Below are 17825 nucleotides of genomic sequence, written 5' to 3'. Positions count from 1 at the left end.
TAATAAAGTACCCATCTCTTTCTCAAAACTTCTATGACTTATGCTCTTACGATGGATCTGTTAGGTAAGAGAGGGCATGGGAAGGGCTAGGGCCCCTCATCCTCACCCAGCATCTTCCTGTGAGGGGAAACTTGGGCCTCTTGTGGTTAAAGGGAGTAAGACAGATGACAACAAGGGGAGTTTAAGACCCTAAAGGGAAAGTCCCAGATCTTGGGCATGTGCAGAGCCAGAGGGACTGACCCAAAGTAAACTTGTCGCTACTTAAGGTTATCAGCATTGCAGTTTGCTCTCCCTCTGTGCATTTTCTAGGGGAAAAGGAAATGCCTGGGCAGTAGAGAAGAAATTATGTCAAATTCAGCTGTCAATAAAGGTGCCAATCAAACCTAGATCTTTACAGGAGAAAGGGGGGAACTAGCAGAGCCCAGCAGAAGTCAGTTTTACTGTGTAGACAGGGCCTTGATCTTCTCAGCCTGGCACATTCTGTTCTCCAAGTGTGTTTTCTTTTGCTTTCAACAAACCTCTGGCTTTTCAGCCAACCTCTTGCTCAGTTCTTTGCTCAGCATGCCAAGAACCTGGACCTAGAACTCCCTGGGTACCCTTGCCCTTAGGCCAGTCACATATCCACGTTAATATACACATTAATTAGTATTTTATTCCTTATAATTGTAGGGGATAGTCTGTTGTGTCACAATTATTACAGTTTGTTTAGTAATCCTTCTGTTGATGGGAAGTAGACTTTTTTCCAGTTTTGAGTTATTATGAATAAAACTAGTGTGAAGATTCTTATTTTCTTAATGTATACTTTAATATTTCTGTAGCTTTTGTATTATACATGCTACCTTTTTCCTGGTGAGCTTTTGTATTATAAATGTTTTTCCATCATTTTATCTCCAACAGTTTGGTGTCCTTATATATTAGGATTGTTACGATATATTGTTGGGTTTTGCATTATTTTATCCATTCTGACAACACAATTTTATGTCTTTTAATCTGAAGACCTATCAAATGTTTCATATTTATGATATATTTAGAATTAAATCTACCAAGTTTCTATGTATTTTCTATCCGTCCCACCTTTTCATGTTTTCTTTTAGATCAAGTTTTTTTCTTAATTGTTGATAGACCTTTATTTTATTTATTTATATGTGGTGCTGAGTTCTAAACCAGTGCTTCACACGTGCCAGGCAAGTGTGCTACTGCTGAGCCATAGCCACAATATATATAGTCATATATATTGTTATCTTTAGTGGTTAACACAGATATTATAATACATATCCCTGATTTATTAGAGTTGGATTATTATTTCTTTTACCTTCTCCCAAGCAATGAAGAGCCTTAGAGAACTGTGTTTATTTTCCTCTCCACTTTTATATCTCTTTTGTATCAATTTTATCATCTGTGTTTAGTTTATCCACAGATCTTCCACTCTTATTGCTTTCCATCTTTTTTATATCTCTGAACTCCCCAGTTGTTTCCCTCCTGCTAAAGAATATTCTTCAGTACTTTAATGTGCATCTACTATGATTGATTCTCTTGGTTTTTGTTTGTCAAAACCTCATATGACATTTAACTGTCCTTTGATTTGATTAATAATTGGTTAGCTTTTATTTTATTTTTGAAGTATGAGTATATCACTCTGTTTCCTGGTCCTCCTCCCATTTCTACTTTACTTGCATTATTCAGGAAGACAATTTGCCTCTAAAGGCAAATCCTCTCTTATTTCTTCCATAATGTTTCAATAACTTTACTATGAAGTATGTAGATGTACATTCATTTTTACTAATTTTATTTACTCTACCTAAAGCTTATGATACTTTCTGAATCCGTGAACTAGTGGCTTTTATTAGTTTTTTTTTTTTTTAAGTTGAGGATGAACCTTTATTTATTTATTTTTATGTGGTGCTGAGAATCGAACCCAGTGCCTCTCGCATGGTAGACAAGTGCTCTACTACTGAGCCATAACCCCAGCCCCATTTATTAGGTATTGAAAAACAGTTGGTATATTGCTAAAACCCTATTCTTTCATTTTCTTCTGAGATGTATTACTCTTACTATCTCACCTCTGTTTTTTTTTTAACTCCTATTTTTCATCTCTTAATGATTCATTATGGATATTTCCTTCTAAAATATTTTTCAGTTCACTGATTTTCTCTTTTATCAGACTATTGTTATATCCTTGGAGTAAGTTTTTCTCATTTTTTTGTTGTTTTAGGATTTCTATTTAGTTCTTATCAATAATTTCTAATTTTCTGTTGAAATTCTAATTCTTGTTTTTATATACTCCAATATGCTGAGCATAGTTTAATTTTTGCTTTTCTTTTTCAGTGCTAGTTGTTTTAAAGTCTATCTATCTGGTAAATCTTGTGAACTGGTTTTTTTTTTTTCCTTAGTTCTGATTTTCACTGTCTTGTCTCCTCATGCACCAAGTAATATTTTATTAGTGGGTCAAATGTACATTTGGAATGAAGATATCTTGAGGACTAAATTATCTTCATCTTTCCTCATATTTATCTTTGCTTCTGCAGGCATTTGGGGGCTCCATCAATCTAGAATTACCTTCATCCAATTTCAGGGTTTGCAACGATTGGAAGCTGAACTATATAGTCCCTAGCAAAGATCTGTTTGCCTATGTTTCACCCATATTTCTAGGATGAAGTTCTTTGGAACCCAATGCAAAGTAAGAGGGACTCAGCCCTCTGCCCTAATTACCATTTCAGCTTCTCAGCTTCTTAATCTTCTCTTCTGGAACCAGTACATACTTGCATTGCTGAAAACTGGCTTCAAAAGTTGGGGTGACAATCCTCAGCCTAAGTCTTCCCCCAGAATCTGTCATGTTCATACTTTGTCAATGTATTTACTCTCAAATGCCTTCAAAGAAATGTTTCACAATTCAAGTTGTCCTCAGGGGGTGTGATTTGTCCAAATTACCTACTTCACCATTACCTGATGCAGAACTCATTATCCTATTTTTAGTGAACATTCTAACTCCACCCTAAGTACGATGTGATAAAATATTTTAAATCTGATGTCAAAAAATCATGCCCTTTAACAATGGTTAATCAGTCTACAATTTTAGAGAAGAAAGAAAGGGCAAATTTTTCTCTATATTATGTGTATCATTAAAAATTCTAGCTACATAATTATGTATAATATCATTTTTGAAAGTAAATCACTTATATAACAAAAAAATGTTGAAAGGTTTTTAAATCTTAAAGGGATCAAGAAATTGTTTATTTCTGTTAAAGGGATTTTGAGAGTGAATTCCTCTGGCAAAATGGGTGGAAGATATTAATTTGGGCCCTTGAATGTCGTCTTAAAGGGATTAAGTTCTTGGCAAAGTAGTTAACTTTGTCTTGTTTTAGTAAATAAAATATCCTTTTTTACAACTGAAACTAAAAGAAAGAAAATAAATCATCTCTATTAACTTCTTAGAAGTTTAAGTTTTAGATTTTTTTTTAAAAAATTGGTTTACTTAGGAGTTAAGGGTAGTTGATGTTCTCTAACTAGTACTCTTCTTCTAGAGTATCTTTGTATTTGAGTAAATTATACACATCAACAAATTTTTTAAACAAATTTTAGCCTGCTGTGTTGGCATACACCTGTAATCCTAGCTACGTAAGAGGTTGAGGCAGGAGGATCACATGTTTGAGGTTAGCCTTGGCAACTCAGCGAGATCCTGTCTCAAAATAAAAAGGGCTGGGATGTAAGTCAGTGATGGAGTACCCCTATACTAGAAAACAAAACAAAACAAAACCCCCAAAACAAAACTTTAAAATGTTAATGTTCAGTATTTTCTCTTGGTACTTAAGTTTCTAGTGAAATTAAAGTATATAAAGAAAAAAGCTAGAAGATAAAGAAAAGCAGTTGGAGAAATCACCACATTCTTATTAGCAACAAAAATTAAATGTCTAAATGAACACAGTATAAAATAACAACTCTGATTTAAAGGAAATAAGAAAGTACTTTATGTATTTATTTAGTACTGGGAATTGAGCTTTACTATTGAACTACATCCCCAGTCTTTTTATTTTTTTATTTTGAGACAGGGTCTTGCTGCGTTCCCTAGTTTGGTCTTGAACTTGTGATCCTCTTGCGTCAGCCTCCTGAGTCATTGAGATTGAAGGAGTGGGCTACCACACCAGCAAAAATACTTTATGCTGAGCCTAATTAGAGTGACCATGGCCCAATAATACAAATGCAAGTTTCTATGAATGCTATATTCTACCAGGGAAGAGGTTACATTAAATTTTATGGTCATATAACAAAAAAAAAAAAAAGAAAGCCATAAATCAATGCACTTACCAATCACATTGGTAGGAACCTCAGGGACAAGCTACAGCAAGGCAAGCAATCTCTTCCATGGGTTTCAAGTGTTACTGGAATTTTAGCTTTAGAGTTGGTGGAGACTAGAGGTCTGTCAAGCTTAGCTATACATTCTAAGAGTTTAATCTAATGGTCACATGATGCTAGGTCAGATACAAAGGTTGATAGTAAATGGTATTAGAAGGGACCAAAGACAGTCCAAGATAACTTTGGCTCTTGATCTGCAACATCCCATCTCTCACAATCACAATGTTCTGGTCAGCCAAGGTCACACACTCTGCAGGCTTTTCAACATAGATGTGGCTTCTTCAGAGAACTTCAGTTCACAAACAAAAAGAAATGTTTATAAACATAGAATTTATGTGAATAACAAATTTCTTTAGTTTTCCAAACACTTTGGGATTTTAAGAATTATAAAATCTGTTATAAATTTGAAACTTGATATTACCAAGGAACAGACCACAATTTTTTTCTTACCCAAGTGGTCTGGTGCTTTGGGAAAAGCAGACTATTAGGCTACATTTTTATTTAGCTCTCAGAATCATTTTTTTTCTGAAGAGGTCAGCTAATTCTCAGCCTTCAAAATTCTGATACTTTGTTCATGATTTTGACTTATTTAAAATCTGATTCATTACTGATAAAGTTTTGATGTTTTCTTTCTTTATGCATACCGACGAGTAACATTGATCATTTAGTCCAAATACCAAAATCAATTAATTAATAAAAGATGAACCCCAGAAAGTTTAGATACCATTTAAGTTCTTTTTATCTGTACTAATTTCCAAACTAAATGTAAATAATTTGTCTTTACCTTAGAAACTGAATATTTTCTATCAGATAACATTTCTCTAAATGAAGAAGACAAATAACTAGAGGCTTGATTGTCACATTTTTCTTTTTAATAATAATTCTCTTCATATACCATAAAATGTGACATATAATTTGCCTCTGCCTGCATACATTCTGATAATAATTCTCGTTTATAAACTATGGTGCATATGGTAGAAGGTATAAAGCGAATCATAGATAACTATATTATTTTAGATTTCTCTATGCTATTGCTTTTGTTTGTTTCTGTGTATTTAATTTTGTTAATACTAAACAGGAAGCATCTCCTATTCCTTAAATGGATTTTGATGTATGAAAGACATCAGTGAACTGGCTGCTTGTCACCTGCTTGATACTCAGAGCTGAGGTCACTAAAGCTCCCAAAGCAATTGTCAGCAACAGGATGGTCTGAGGATCCAGAGACCAGTGACTCTGGTGGACTTTCATTCTTATCCTGAAATAAGACCAGGGTATCATCCAGACCTTGTCATTTTATGTGCAGCAGCCAATTCTGAATTTCCTCTTTACTTGGGCATGGCTGGGAAGAAGGAAGAAGCCAGATTGATTTGTGGCACTAAATTTTTTTTCAAACTTCTCTTCCGTCCTCCCTGTGAAATAAAGGGCATGTTATTTAATAACTAGTTTACAGAACAAACGATTTTCCAGAGTCAAGTTCAAGTTTCATCACTACAGAAAGTTTTTAATCCTCCTGGTGTGTGTGTGTGTGTGTGTGTGTGTGTTTGTGTGTGTAGTCATTTACTTCACATTCCAATGTGTCTCCAGACAAAAGAATGCTACAAGTAGGAAGTAGAACAAGGGTATAGTAGAAGAATAGAAGTGAGAAGTTTTAAACCTACTTTAACTGGACAGTTATCCACTCTAGGGCTCAACTGAGAAACATGGGAAGGGTTAGTTAAAACAAACTTAGCTAATTAATAATTAATCTTAGTAACATCAGATTCTGCTGACCAGTAGGAAAATAAAATCAAGTGATGATCACACAAATGAGAAAAATGAGTTGGTTTTGAATTGGATATTTTTGGAAGAAAAAAAGATGAAACTTTAAATTCATTTAGTTTAATTTAGTTTGTATTAAGAAATATCTAATTTTATCAGTAATGTCCAACCAGCATTTAAAATTGACACCATATAGAAATTTTGAAAGGCTTGGTTATATGATTTTGCAACACACATCAATTTGATGTTATGATCTATTGTAAAGAAGACAGAAGGAAAAAAAAGAGGCGAATTATAAGGTAAAACAAAAACAATAAACTACTAAAGTCCAGATTCAATCACTCAAAGATTCTTTAGGCTTAGACACTAGTAGGTCATGTGCCTGCTCCTCTTGCTCCCCAGAGACAAGGTTAGGAGGCTTAATACCCAAGATCACTCTACTGAAACCAAGCTAAAGGAACTTCCCAAGCTGCATGGGTCCTTTTTATATTTTCCTTTTTGTATTTCTTTTATCTTTTTTAAAAAAAGTTTACTAACTAAAACATACGCCTGCTACAACTTCCTTCTTTCTTTAACTATTTTTAGTAGTTGTAGATGGACAGCATGCCTTTATTTTATTTGTTTATTTCTATATGGTGCTGAGGATCGAACCCAGTGCCTCAGACGTGCAAGGTAAGCGCTCTGCTACTGAGCTACAGCCCCTGCCCTTATTTCTTTATACTTAATTTTTGGAAGTAGATTTGCTAAAGAAAAAAAAACATTTGGTTTAAAAAGTGTTTTGATATACAAATTTCCCTTCAGTAAAGGACACAGTTCTTAAATTAGATATAATACATCACTTTAGAACCTTGATTCAGGTTTATGAAGTCCTGGCATCTCTGTTCCCTTATGTCTCCAACTTGCACCTCCCTTCTCACTGGAAATTGAATCCCGAAGCTCTTTGCCACTGAGCTACATCCCCAGACCTTTTAATTTTGAGACAGGTTCTTGCTAAGTTACCGAGAGTTTTGCTAAGTGGGTGAGGCTGGCCTCCAACTGATCCTCCTGCCTCTGTACCTGGAATCACTGGGATTACAGGTGTGGGCCACCACTTCCAGCTCAAGGCAACTTTTGATTTTCATGGGGAATGAGGAAAATAGGAAAATAATGAGGCAAGCCCTCCCTGACCTGCCACTCAGTAATACTGTCCAGCAGAGTTAGCCTTAAGAGACCTGGAGGGATGCAGTGTGCCCACGGTGCCCCAAACACCTCTTTCGGACATTCCTAGTGCCTGACCACTCTGACTTTCCCAAATGCATCCTTGCTCCTATTCCCAGTAGCTCTTTAAGGCATTTGTTAATAATAGATAAGAGGATTAGAATGTTGCCTCCAAAGAATATTTATATTTTTATAGTTTAGACTTTTGAAGATCCTAATGTGTACATTTCTAGTGATGGGAATTTGTGAATTCCTCTTGTTAGGAATTTGGGGTTAATAAAAACTCATTATTATATTCAGCAACTTTTTTCTGTGTCTCTTATGTGTCAAGTCTATTCTAGATGTTTTGCAGGACAGAATAAGTAAGACCAAGTTTCTGCCTTCATGGAATTTTCATTCCAGTGAGAAAAAAAAATGAATGATTTTTTAAGGAAAAAAAAAAGAAGATGCCATGGAAAATGTCTTAAAAAAATTCATCAGAGCAACAGAGAAAAATCAAGCTGGGAGAAGGGAAAGAGAGTGATGGGAAGGGATTCTTAATGTTCATTATTTGTACACTCTAAGAATATTATTCTGGTCAGGAGAGACTAGCAGCTCATCTATCTCTGAATTGTATTGTATTATATTTAAATATCCAGGCTCTAAAATCAAACTTCTGGGTTTAAACCCCAGCTCAATTATTGAGTTCTTTTGGGATCTTAGATAAATTACTTATGTTCTGTGCTTCAGTTTTCTTAATTGTAAAATGAGTCTGATAATTGTAACTACTTCAAAGAGTTGTTGCAAAGATTATGTGAAAGACTACATGTCAAGTGCACAGTATTGTACCTGGCATACTAATTTGAAAATAAATATTAGCCATTATAGTTAAAAATATTACTGAGTTATAATTTTCACCTAAAATAAAATCATGAGAAATTCTCTGTCATTATATATTCTTTGGAAAAACTATGAATATGCTAATATATATATATATATATATATATATATATATATACCATCTTTCACTTAAATAATTTTTCTATGATTGGATATGTGCCTACAATTTTGGAAATAGGTTGCATTTCACAAAGTTCGCATTCTTCCTCTCTGTTTCCACATTTAAACTTTTTGAAAAGGAATATAACGTGTTCTAATTTGTTTTCCTATATTATGATTAGTATTTTATAATTTTGTAGTTTCATTTGCAGGAGATTTATAAACCATTTACAGAAGTTAGTACTTGGAGCCAGCATTTCTATATTTTAAAATAGGAAGTCAAAAGAGATGAGGATGTCTGTTATTGGACTTTTTTCATAGTACTTTCTCTGCTCTGTACTGTGAGCTTCCTGATCTGTGAATAGATTTCTGGTGGCTGTAACACTGCCAAGCACATGATAGAATTTTTAGGGTATTCCATAAATGTTTGTTTCACTAAATTGAAATCTTGAATCTAAACTTTCTGAGGGCACTTTATGCTCACCTTCCTAGAAATGCTTCTTATGAGACTAGGCACTGGGTGTTTATTTATTGATTTGATTTCATCCACCATTTTCATACTTAGGCTGTTTGGCTTCCTCAAGTTGCAGAAAATCAACACACTGGTGGCTTTAATCTGTTTTGGTTTTCAGATTTTATTGTCCTCTTCTAAGTACACAATTTTCTGAAAACAAGTTTAATTTTATTTTGGAAACTATTTTCAACCCATTAACCATGCTTAATTCTTTTCTTAACATTTAAGCCAGAACAGTTTTGTTCTGCTTTGTTTTCAGTTCTATGGATTGAACCCATGACCTTGCACATACTAGGCATGAGCTCTACCACTAAGCTACATCCAATCTTTTTATTTTTATTTTGAGATATGGTCTCACTAAACTGCCCAGGCTGGCCTGAAACTTGCAATCCTACTGTCTCAGCTTCCTGATTAACTGGGTTACAGGTGTGGGTCACCATGCCCAGCACAAATAATGTTTTTTTTTTAATTGTCTCTTAGTTTTAGATTATTTATGTGATGATGTTTCACCCATTACTTAAGACAATTCCAAGTAATAGTACTATTTTTATAGAAAACTCTTCTATTGCCGAAAGCTCTCACTGGAAAAATTGGCAGAATTAATAATTACTAGGAAGCACTCCTAATATCCTTAAGTACACAAGCTAACAAAATTATGGTAAAATTTCCCATGTTCATTAATTTTACTTCATTTTAAACATGTTTCATGCTTTTAAAAACTGTTGTGTTGTTGTCATTCTGTTTGTTATCTGTTATTGAATTGGGTGTGGATAATAAAAATTATTTTCTTTCTGTTTCTAATCTGACTTCATGGCAAGGGCTGTATAAAAACCACCATGTGCTGTTAGATCTTCCTCTTAGTGTTTGATATATTTGAATCACTAAATATAAATCCCAACAGATTAAGTCAGACCCATGCAAGCTTCTAGAACTAGTGGATAAGGAATAAGGTTTGATTTGTACAGACCATTAATCTACTAAAAATGAGCATGACATGTAGAGTAAAAAAAAAAAACTCAGCTTATCACTTAATTAGCATGTGATAGTTGGCAAGTCACTTGATCTTGCTTTAGGATCCTGTTTTCTTCCCCAGCTCTAGGATGGAACTAACATTTTCTTTGAACTTATTGTGAAAATTAAAAGAATCATATATAAAGATACATTGTAAACGGTGAAGCATTTTATGTTTTTCCTGTTAATACATGGGAAAATTTCTTGCTGGAGAGTCAGAAGCTGACTGAAGCCATGGCTCCATCTTATAGGTGCAATAAGATTAAGAAGCAAAGTATGTAGCATGCACAAGGCTCTGGGTGCCTTTCCCAGCACTGCAGAAAATAAAAATAAATAAAATGAAGCCATGATGGATGTGCAGTGTTTGACTGTTGTATCAAGTTGCCTAACTTCTAAAACAGCTCAGTGAATAATTTCAGTTTTGAAGCACCAGCAGAGCTTCATTCACTCAAGCTCCCAGGTTCTATTTGATTTTTTTGTCCTCTCTATCCAAAAAATTCATGATTTCCATTGCACTGATCTAAGACACATAGATCTGCAATATTCAGTAAAAAAAGTATGAACAGAAATAATTTTAGGCCCAGAAGGTATGTTTCTAGGAACAGAAAAATAATTAATAATTAAAAACCAAACAAAGGGGATAAACTGTAGAAGTAGAATCAACTGTGGAGTTAGTACTAACTTACTTTTTCATGTTGAACGTGAATTCCCTTCTTCTTTCCATCTGAGGATTCCTTTTGTGCTTCTGAACCAATGAGTGGAAGGAATCTTAAACTAGTGGGGCTTGTTACCTGGAAGTCATAAACAAAGAGTCAGATGTACTTAATGTGATAAATTCCCTAATGTGAATTCTCCAGTGGGAAGTGAGGGGGAGAACCACACTTCAAGAAGACCCCTCTCCCAATTGCCCACTGTTAATTCTTAATGGTTTACTATTAGCATCATCTATTGCTTAAATCTTTGACACCTATTAAAACGAACATATCCTTGGAAAAGATAAATAGCATTTAAGATTCAAGTTGATATTAAGTTGAAATATTTGTTCTTTGGTTTATTATTTCTTAGGCTCATTCATTAGTTCTTTAACACAGATAACCTGAGGTGGACACTTGAAAGTAGAGATTTGAAAGAAAAGGGTTGGGTGAATCTTAGAGGACAGCACAGGCACAGTGTGATAGAGGTGATAGATCAGTGATGCTTAATGCATAGAAAGTTATTTGGCAGGCTCTAGCCTGCAGAGTATGATGAGAATGTTATCAAAATGAGGGCAAATAATTCTGGCAGAGACTGGATCATAGTCTATATGCCAAGATTTCATCCTGTGGACGATGAAGAGCCACTAAGGTAAAAATCAAAGTAGTTACCATGTGGAATGGTAGAGATAAGTGATTCAAGCTGTTGACACCCAAAACTCAAGGTTTCTGGGACTGGACATCAGCTGTTGATGGAAACATAAGTGGGTTTAGGGATGTGATTTCCCTCAACCTTGCTTGATAGTGCAGGGTGAGGAACAAGAAGTCAGCTTTTTATTGTTTTGTTACTTCTCCAGCTCTACAAAATGCCCCAACTCACCCTGTATATAGGAAGAGAACCAAAAACAATTCCGGCCTCTCTGTTCTCAGTCATGAAACCTTCTAAGGCATGTCTGTGAATCTGTAAAACAAAGGAATGAATGTTTTGTGAAAAGGGTGCATTCCATCAGTAGCAAAACACCTGGTTCAGACCCTGACTCCTTCACTCTTTCTAGCTGCATGATCTTAGCAAGTTCTTTCCTTGCCCACTGACTGCAAGAATCAAAGGAGATCATATAGATAGCCAGGTGTTAGCAAATATAAGATTTAGTACCATTATATTCTTATTACTAGTAACAACAAGACAAAAGGGAATTGACTGAAAATAAGTGAATAGATTAATATTACATAACTAAGAATGAAAAGAAATGGGCAAAACAAGATTGCTGATGACAATCAGAGAATCCTAAGTGAAATGCATTTCAACTCAAATTTAGCATTGATTCTTTTTTTATTTTACTACCTAATCAAGTAAGAAGTTGGCAAGGCTCATAATATTGGTGAGAATGTGGTCAAAATTTTCATGTTGAACATGAGTATTTCAAGGGCTCTATTATTATTTCAAGGGCTCTATTAAGCCCTTTTAAAAATTTCCCCAAATTTATTCAATGTCTCAGTTGTTAACTGTTTTTTTTAAATATTTATTTCTATATTGGATGAATATTGCCTCTATTTCTAGGTTGCACTATTTCAATCCTATTCCACAAAACTGAGTATCTGTTACATGTTATGCCCATAAAGAGCTTATGAGTTAGTAGTAGAAGTGGGAAGTAAAGACAAGGATATAAATAATTGTAATTCAATGTAGAACATGCTAACTAAACAGATCATAAGACATGAAGAGAAAGATTGGAAAGCTTGGAGTCTTAGGGGAAAGTAGAACTCACTTTTATTGAGAATTTAAAATGTTCCTGGTATATATTTTCTCAATCTTCACACAACTTATTGAGGGATTTTCAAAATAAAAGATGAATAAAATAACATCTAAAATTATACTTAAGTCTGTTGGACTCCACAGCCTGTGTCTGCCCTACCTATCACTCTGTCTTCATGGAAAAAAAAAATCTGAGTCCTATTTGAACAGAAAGGTAGGGTTTTAGAAAAAAAATGAAACATATTAAATATTTATTAAGTATGAAGTAGATAGTGTAAAAGAATATTGATATAATAAACCCACTGGCCTGCTCTACAAATTGGAATTATACCCTCAACTTTGAAATCTTCAGACTGCAGTTCCCTGGCCTCTTTCCTGATCTACATTTCAGACATTGATGATTATCTTGAATTTCATGTGTTTGATTTACTTGCTTTTATTTTTATATAATTTTACCTTATATGCTTTATTTCAGAGTGGGGGAATATACTGGATATTGAATCCAGAGGTGCTTAACCACTGAGCCACATCCCCAGCCCTTTTTATTTTTTTATTTTGAGACAGGGTCTTACAAAGTCACTTAGGGCCTCACTAAGTTGCTGAGGCTGGCCTCAAACTTGTGATTCCCCTGCTTCACCTGAGTTGTTGAGATCACAGATGTGTACCACCATGTTTGGCACCTTATTGCTTTTTCCAAACCAATATTTTTTAGTTTTGCTCTTTCTTTTCTTTTTACATAAACTGAATCAATATGTAAATACTCATATAAAACTTCTCTTATTCAGTAGTGTTTCACTCATCCATGAAGGTAAGTGTTAAGCTAGTACATTTACTTTCACTGTTGTATACTAAAATGAATATGCTATAACTTATTTGCCCATTACACTGTTGACAACTATTTAAATTTCTTTCAGATACAAAGAATATTCCTCTGAGCTGTACTTATTCCTGTCCCCAAGCACACATTCAAAAATTTCCCCAGGGAATATATTTAATAGGGCATGACTACTTTCAACTTTAACCACATCTAAAAATGCCATGTTGTTCTTCCATGTGGTTCTATCAAATAACACCATCACCATCAGCAGATTAGTGTTCTGATTATAGTGAGTATCATGAGACTTTTTTATTTTTGTCAACCTGGTAGGTCTAAGTGGTATCCCATAATATTATTGATGTGCACTCCCATGTTTACTAATAAGAGTGAGCATATTTTCATGTTTATTGGATTTTTTTTATTTTGTAAAGAATTTATTCAAGTTTTCAACCATTTTTAATTGGACTGTTTTTTCTCATTCATTTTTAGATCTTTATAAATTCTGGAAAGTAATTTTTTTCAGTTAAAGTTTTTTTTTTTTTTGCTTTGTTGTGTGTGTGTGTATTTTTTTTTTTGTTTTGTTTTGTTTTGTTTTGTTTTTAGCTACCTTTGGAGAAGAAAGAGCCTTGAAAAACTTAAAATCCTGTTCCACTTCAAAGGGCTTGGGAGGTGTGCGTTTGAAAAGTAATGACATTGAGCTCATCTTTCTCCATCTGCATACAAAGATACAAAAAAAGAAAGTTAACTTCATACCTGTCCCTTATATGTCCTGTCAACTAAACAAATACCAGTTATGTATTTCCTCTTCAGTCTTCAATTTCTAGGTTTTCATGGCACAGTACTAATGACACTATGTCTGCACCTGAATCTTATTCCATTTAGCTTTTTAGATTTCCCTCTAGAAAAACCACATTGTCTTCTTTTCTGCCTGAACATTCCATGTAATTAAGTTCATAAATAATCATGGGGAGTGTGGGGGGGAACCTGTATAGCAGGGCTGGAAAACCTCTTGTGTAAATCCTGTGCTTGAGTTCTATGTGACCTAGAGTTAGAACTAACTTATGGAGACATTTAGAAATTCACAGCTAGGCATTAAAAACATTTTTTAAAAGACAATAAATAATTCATCCTGAGATGGAGTTACTCTACAGATAAGGCCAATTTTGCTACAGGCAAGCAAAATTATTTCATAGTAAACACAATGTGTACACAGATCCCATATTTAGCTTACCCAAATACACTGTAACTTTTCATACTTCTTTATCTACCATTTACATTTATGCCCACTCTTTGTAATGGTTTCCATTCTTTGTTTCACAAATATCTTTTGAGCTCCTGCTGGGTGCTGGCTCAGAGATAAGAACTAGGGATTTATAAAACAAGGGATCTATGCTCAAAGATCTCACGGTATAATGATGAAGACCCATATTCACATATTAGAAAACATTGTTTAATATGTCTTAAGTTATGACATTATACCCCATAAATTTGTACAACTAAAATTTTGAAAGTACTTTATATTATCTTCTCATATCTCCTTTTTATTTCTCAACCATTGCTATGTGATTTTCACCAATCACTTTATTGAAGTTACCCTCTAGAGTCATAAGTGACCTTTTTATGCCACACCCAGCATTTACTTTATTCCATAAATGCGTCATTCTCTACTTCTTCACAGAACACTTATCTCCTTCCTTGATTTCTACTATACTATTTACTTATATTTTTGCTTTCAACATCATAGCTGTTCCTTCTCAAGGTTTTCACTAGTGTCTCTTTCTTGGTCTACTCTTTAGAGACTGTTTCTTGTTTATCGCATAGTTTTCTGCTTTTTCTCAATCAATACACAAGACCTTCATGACTTATCTACACTGAAAGTACTGCTATGCTAAGGATTTCAAAATCTGTGTTTACCGCTTTGACCTCTTTGAGGAAATACAGATTTATCTGGGTGCTCAATAAATACCTCCACCTGGATGTACCACAAGCACCTGGACGTTCCAAACCAAACCCTTCTCTTTTTTTTACACTTGCCTTTTCTCTTCTATATTCTGTTACAGTATTAGAATATAGAAGAATATTCTATATTCTTCTATATTCTAATACTGTTAAAGCTTAAAAATTTTAAACTGACCCATAAAGAAGTCCATTTTCCCTATAGACTTTTCAAGCTTTATCTTCTATCATGTCTTCCCACATACCCGCTAAAAGCTAAGCTTAAAAACTATAGCACAGTTTCTCATTATTTGGTGCCTTTCTTTAGGCAATTGCCTATTTGGTCTTTGGTTAAATTCTATTTACCCTTCTGTTATTAAAAATGGGATGTTCCTAGTTGGGTGCAGTGGAGCACACCTGCAATCCCAGTCCCCCAGGAGGCTGGGGCAGGATTTCAAGTTTGAGATCAGCCTTGACAATTTAGCAAAGGCCTAATAAACTTAGCAAGATCCTATCTCAAAATGCAAAATAAAAAGAAATGGGGGTGTAGTTCAGTGGTAAAGCTTTCTCCCCCCCTGCCCCACCCCTACCAAAAAAAAAAAGAATTGGATGTTCCTAAAAGCACTATTTCATGGAATTAGAGCTTTTTGTTCACATCTTTCTCCCTTCTACTGGGTTGCAAAATTATTGAAAAGTTGTGGACTTTTCACCTTTCAATTTTTCATGTCCAGCAGTGTCACAGTATCACCATAGGTTAATTCTTGTCTGTTCATCTAAAGAACAAACCAACAAACAACAACAACAAAACCTACTATCTCACCTTTCCCGGTCAAATATTAGAGGATATTCATATTTTTTCCTCTTGTCTGCCAACTTGCTTTCTTCTTTTATTTCTATGGGAGCTTCAGTAACATCACAAGGCAAAATGAAATCACTTGTTTGGGATAATTCAAAGAATCTTCGCTGTCCAAAATATCCACAATAGTGACCATTGAGGGCATGCCAGAGCCTGAGAGAAGACCAAGGAAGGGAGGGAAAGTAATTGGGGAATCAGGGGAAGTGATTCTGTTCATAGATCACCTATATAGTTTTTGGTGGTCTACCAAGGATTTAAACTCAGGTCCAAGTCTCTTCCTACAAATATTGTGGGAGCTGATCATTGTGTCAACTTTTCTTCTAATCTAGGGCCTCAAGCATGCTAGGCAAGTGCTCTGTCATTGAGATACATACCCAACCCTTAATGTAAACATTTTTATCAGTTAACTCTAACCCACAACATTTTAGGGAACATCAGTTTGAATCTATATTTGATACTCATTCATCAAAATTAGAAAACAAAGAACACATTTTTCCCCAACAACGCTGTTCTCCCCTTCAAGCTAATCAGTATCCACGTTGACTGTCTCTTTGTTAAATTAGGCCTTAAAATGGACTATATCTCAGCTGCCTACTTATAAAATCAGCACTAAACTAGTGAGAGGAGGGACCTAGAGATGCTTTTAGCAATAACAAATTCCTTTCAAACTCCTTCCACAATTCCTACTCTCATGGAAAAACCAAACCAATTTTTATAGATGAGTTCTGATATAGGATGGCAAAAGAAGTAGGTTTCTACCCGTATGCATTATTTCAATATCATTTCACTCCATGTGACTTAAAATGATATAGAATATCATTAGTGGAATATGTGCCTTATATCTTGTGGAAAAACAAAATATTATCAAAAAAAGATCTTCCTTTTATATCTTGATTTCCACCTTAGAGCAGGAAATGACAGAGATAACAATCATTTGCCCTGCTGCAATGACTCAGAAAGTGGACAAGCTAAAGGAACTAAAAGTAAGTAGATTCTACAAAGGCTAAAGAGTAGATACTGAGAAGACAGAAGTGGAGGTGTCAGTCTGGACTCCTCAGATGTGACAGTGTCCTGAGGACTTCACATGAACATCTCACATCCCTTACATATTTTAGTTCCCTAGCACTAAAGGGAATGAGATTGTCCTTTAACCCAATAAGTCCCAAGTTGGCAATTCTGTGAATATTTCAATGAAATTGATACAATTGCTTTAAAATAGGTTGAAATTCATAACTTAAAGCTTATACATCATTTATATATTTTTCATATATATGTGGAAATATGTGTATTAAAATACATATATGTGTGTATATATAATATATAGTATATACTACATATTATATATTAATATATATAATATGTAGTATATACTATATATTATATATATTATGTATATATAATATGTATTATATAACATATGTTATCCTCTATATGTATACTCAAATGCTCTAATAATTCACCTACTGTTTTTTCAAAGAATAGAACTCTTAATACATAATAATTAGCTCAAATTAACATAACAAATTAATACCTATTATAGTGGTATGTTTGTTGCTCAATTTAAGTTTTTATAGGTGTGCCACATCTGTGATAGTGGACCCAAATGGGTTAAACACAGAAATTAGAAGGTTTAGAACAACTCTTAATTTATTCTGCTTTAGACCTTGACTGAGTAACTTTTAGTCTCCTTGTTTCTTGGTGTTTCCTCCTTCATGTGGTGCTTTCCCAAGGAACTGTTCCTACCTCAGCTTTATTTCCTCTATTGTGGACTCTTAGCAAACTTGAACCACACTGAATTTTTTTCTTTACTCTAAACTCCTATTCTATGTCCCAGGCTTAAGCCTCAGTTTATGTTTATTTCCTATTAAAAATCAAAATCTTTCTGACAAGATTTAGAGTATTAAAATTCCCTGCCTTTTTAGATAGTGGCAGCTCATATGAACAAAAAGATGTGGCTTAGTTAT

At 34.3% G+C, this 17825-nt stretch overlaps 1 protein-coding gene across 2 annotated transcripts in view; it reads right to left on the bottom strand.

Moving 5' to 3' along the window:
• Nucleotides 1–5675: 5675 nt before the first annotated feature.
• Nucleotides 5676–17825, bottom strand: part of Wdr64 (WD repeat domain 64) — a 125873-nt gene continuing 113723 nt past the window's right edge. The window contains exons 24-28 of one of the 2 annotated variants that reach the window (XM_026390771.2): nucleotides 15826–16014; nucleotides 13678–13783; nucleotides 11381–11461; nucleotides 10491–10599; nucleotides 5676–5755 (exon numbers count right to left, since the gene is read on the bottom strand). In XM_026390771.2, coding sequence (XP_026246556.1) covers nucleotides 5676–5755; nucleotides 10491–10599; nucleotides 11381–11461; nucleotides 13678–13783; nucleotides 15826–16014 — 565 coding nt within the window. Of the gene's footprint in view, nucleotides 5760–10490; nucleotides 10600–11380; nucleotides 11462–13677; nucleotides 13784–15825; nucleotides 16015–17825 lie in introns of both variants that reach the window. The other variant, XM_077802823.1, reaches the window with a different exon arrangement.

This window comes from Urocitellus parryii, chromosome 9 (genome assembly GCF_045843805.1).
Source record: "Urocitellus parryii isolate mUroPar1 chromosome 9, mUroPar1.hap1, whole genome shotgun sequence".
Lineage (NCBI taxonomy): Eukaryota > Metazoa > Chordata > Mammalia > Rodentia > Sciuridae > Urocitellus > Urocitellus parryii.
Note: the sequence above shows the minus strand (reverse complement) of the source record. Positions and strands in the feature narration are given on the sequence as shown.